The sequence below is a fragment of the Echinops telfairi genome, unplaced genomic scaffold (assembly GCF_000313985.2).
Source record: "Echinops telfairi isolate 266 unplaced genomic scaffold, ASM31398v2 ScPeMD7_7468;HRSCAF=8506_0, whole genome shotgun sequence".
Taxonomy (NCBI): Eukaryota; Metazoa; Chordata; class Mammalia; order Afrosoricida; family Tenrecidae; genus Echinops; species Echinops telfairi.
Window position 1 is genome coordinate 14129013 of NW_022111369.1, and position 3185 is coordinate 14132197.

General features: G+C 41.3%; 1 protein-coding gene across 1 annotated transcript in view; it reads left to right on the forward strand.

The window, feature by feature from the left end:
• Nucleotides 1-3185, forward strand: part of MANBA (mannosidase beta) — a 159075-nt gene that overhangs the window by 61469 nt on the left and 94421 nt on the right. The window contains exons 6-7 of the mRNA XM_004703287.2: nt 331-506; nt 1373-1483. Of these exons, the coding sequence (XP_004703344.1) occupies nt 331-506; nt 1373-1483 (287 nt within the window). The remainder of the gene's footprint in view (nt 1-330; nt 507-1372; nt 1484-3185) is intronic.

Below are 3185 nucleotides of genomic sequence, written 5' to 3' on the forward strand. Positions count from 1 at the left end.
TTATTCTTTAGGGTGAAGGATTAAACTTTTAAGATGAACAGAAAATCTCTATTGAACTTTTTCTGTAGCATATAGTGGGTTAGAAGCTGCTTTGGTCTTATTTTTCCTCAATGATTCCTAAGGACTACAAAGATAATGCTGAATATATTGTGTGTGTACTAACTGACTTTCCCAAACTTTAAGACTATGTGATTAATTTGGAATTCTTTCCCCTCAAGAAGACAATGTGTTACATTTTATTTTTCTATAATATTTACAATAATCTGTATACACACACACACACACACACACACATATATATATATATATCTTCTTTTTTTTTTTCCTTAGATAATAGTGTCCAAGAGTGGAGTCTTGAAATAGAGGCCTCTTTTGATGTCGTCAGCTCCCAGCCTGTTGGTGGTCAGGTGACTGTAGCCATCCCTAAATTGCAAACACGGAGGACTTACAGCGTCAGACTTGAACCCGGGGAAAGGATTGTTAAACTACTTGTGAAAATTAACAAGGTAAATGATGGTAATTCCTGAGGTGCACTGGATGGAAGGCAATAGCCGCTTAAAAGAAATGCTTAGAAAGTAGGGACTGAATAGGAAAGAAAAACCCTTATTCGCGTCTCTTGTCTATTTGTAACCGCTCATGTATTCTGTGTGTATGTATGAGAGCTGAGAGGTGACTTTCCCAAATTTCAAGACGACGTGACTAAGTTGGCATTCTTTCTCCTTAAGAAGTCAATGTGGTACGTTTTATTTTTTCTGTAGTATTTACAATACTCTGTATGACTTACAATATCTTAAACTCAAAATACTTTCTAAACTGTATTTTTAAACAGCACTTCTAGTGCTTGTTAATTATTTTCCGTATTGGTGCTTATTCTGTGTGCAGAATGCTAATTCTGAACTTGTGATTTTTATAGTTAGAGCTGGATTGGATTTTTACCTTTTATATTTGATTAATCAAAGCTGTGAATTATAAAACAGTGGAGCATACCAGCATGCAGTAACTCTTCAAAACTTAAAACAACTTCTTTACTTGAGACAGAATCGACCTTCAGTCAAATGCTACGTATTAAGAATGTGTAATCAAAGTAAGCTCACAGCGTTAGCCATAGGAATAGGGATAGTTTTGAACAGCCAGGCTATTTCTGTCCCTTCTCTTTTGGCATTTTAATCCATACCAACCTCCTAGCATATTCATTTTTAAATAGTATCTATAGGTTGGTATGAGTTGACATATTGTAGATGGAAGATTAATCCTATTTTAGATCTCAGAATTTCTGGGTTTATCAACATTAGAAATTGATGGGGGCCTTTAGATTATGATATTTTGCTGAAAATATGCCACAGATTACTTAGAATGACTTATTTATTAACAGAATATTTCTGTCGAAACCTGGTGGCCTCATGGACATGGAAATCAGATTGGGTACAACATGACAGTTCTCTTTGAATTGGTTGGGAACTTGAGTATTACAAAATCAGCAAAGGTAAGCCTCCACCTTAAAATATTTTGTTAAAAACTGTATTTCTTGTTACAATCGCTATACGCGTCTTTGCAAATAATGAAGAAAGCAGCAAAACTCATATGACCCCACCACCCAGAGAAAATCACTGTTAAGTTCTCCATCTCCAAACCTTATGTGCTTGTGTTGTGTGCGCTCATGCGTTTGCGCTACTCCGCACCAGCGTCAGAAGGAAGCGGACTGACCCCATCCTTGTTTTGCTCCTTTCTTCCTCCTCCTCACTGGCACCTCTCTCACATTTGCGCCCTAATGGGAGGGGGTGTGTGTCAGTGATTGACACATCCCACTTGGCTATTACGTATCCTTAGTTTGTTGAAAGCTACAACCCCTCCATCCTTTTTGTTTTTGCACCGTTGACATCGTAGTGGCCAGATCCATTTTCATAGGCTACCTCACTTTTTGGGGGACATATCCGATTATTTCGTTGTCGTGTCTTTTCCTAGTAGTGAGGAGTCCTGGTTTATGTGGGGGGCTGCGAGCTGCAAAGCTCAGCGTTTGGAACCACCAGGTTCTCTGAGGGAGAAAGAGCGGGGCTTTCTAGGCCTGGAAAAAGCTACAAGTTCGGAAACCCACCGGGGAAGTTCTACTCTGTCCTGTAGGGTTGCTGTGAGTCAGCATGGATTCAATGACACTGGTTTTTTGGAGGGTGGTGAGGGGTGGGGTGGGGGGATATGCTCTCGCTTGTTCCCTCCTCTTCCTCTTGCTATAGAGGAAACATTTTCCACTGAACTGTTGCCCTGTAATAAACCTAACTTACCTGTAGACCGTTACTGTATGAATAACAGATTAACTCCTACAAACACTTAAAAAGAAAAGAAAAGACAAGAAAAAGCTGTGGCTGACTCCAGAGGCTCAAAAGTGAGCTGATTTCCTTTACAATAATATGACAACATCAACAACAACAGTGACTTAGGGTTTTACCTGCTGCACGAATCTGGCTGCCTGCTGCTGTCCTGTCTGCTCGATCTGAGCACAAATATTCTGCTGGGTTTTGCGGGAAGACACAAGATCCCCCAGGAAAAACCTGCCAGGGCCTGTCCTCTGGGACGAGTGACACCAGGAGCTGTTCAGGAGAAGAGCTTGCGGTTCTGGGGAGTGGGGAGAGCCCTGCCTCCCAGGAAGCAGCCAAGTTTAGGACCAGAGCTGGAGGATGTACACTCGGTTGCCATAGGGTCAGTTCCAATTCATAGCAACTCGGTACGACAAAGAACTGCCTCATGGGGTTTCAAAAGCTCTAAAATGTATGAAAGCCACATCTTTCTCTTATAGAGCAGCTGGTGGATTTGAACAGATGCCTTTCAGTTTTCAGCTGAGTACTTAGCCAATATGCCACCAGGGGTCCTGGAGAATATGTAAAATAGATGGAGTTTATGGTAAACCAAATTGTGATAGATCTTAGCACTGGGCAGTGAATTACTTGATATGACTCTTCTAGTCAGTCGTTGGGGCCCTCATGAAATGACTGGGTAGGACTATGTACATGTGAGGTGTCTGTGACCCTCTCAGGGGATTGGGTGGCTTGCGAGTAATATAAGTAATGCATCCATATAGTGCGGGGCTGTGCAAATAAAGTATATGGGACTCTCAAGAGGTGGTTGGCCAATTTTGTCTTCCCATTAGGCTTAAAATGTTCTATCTCAGAAGAGGAAATGGAGGAATCTCACTG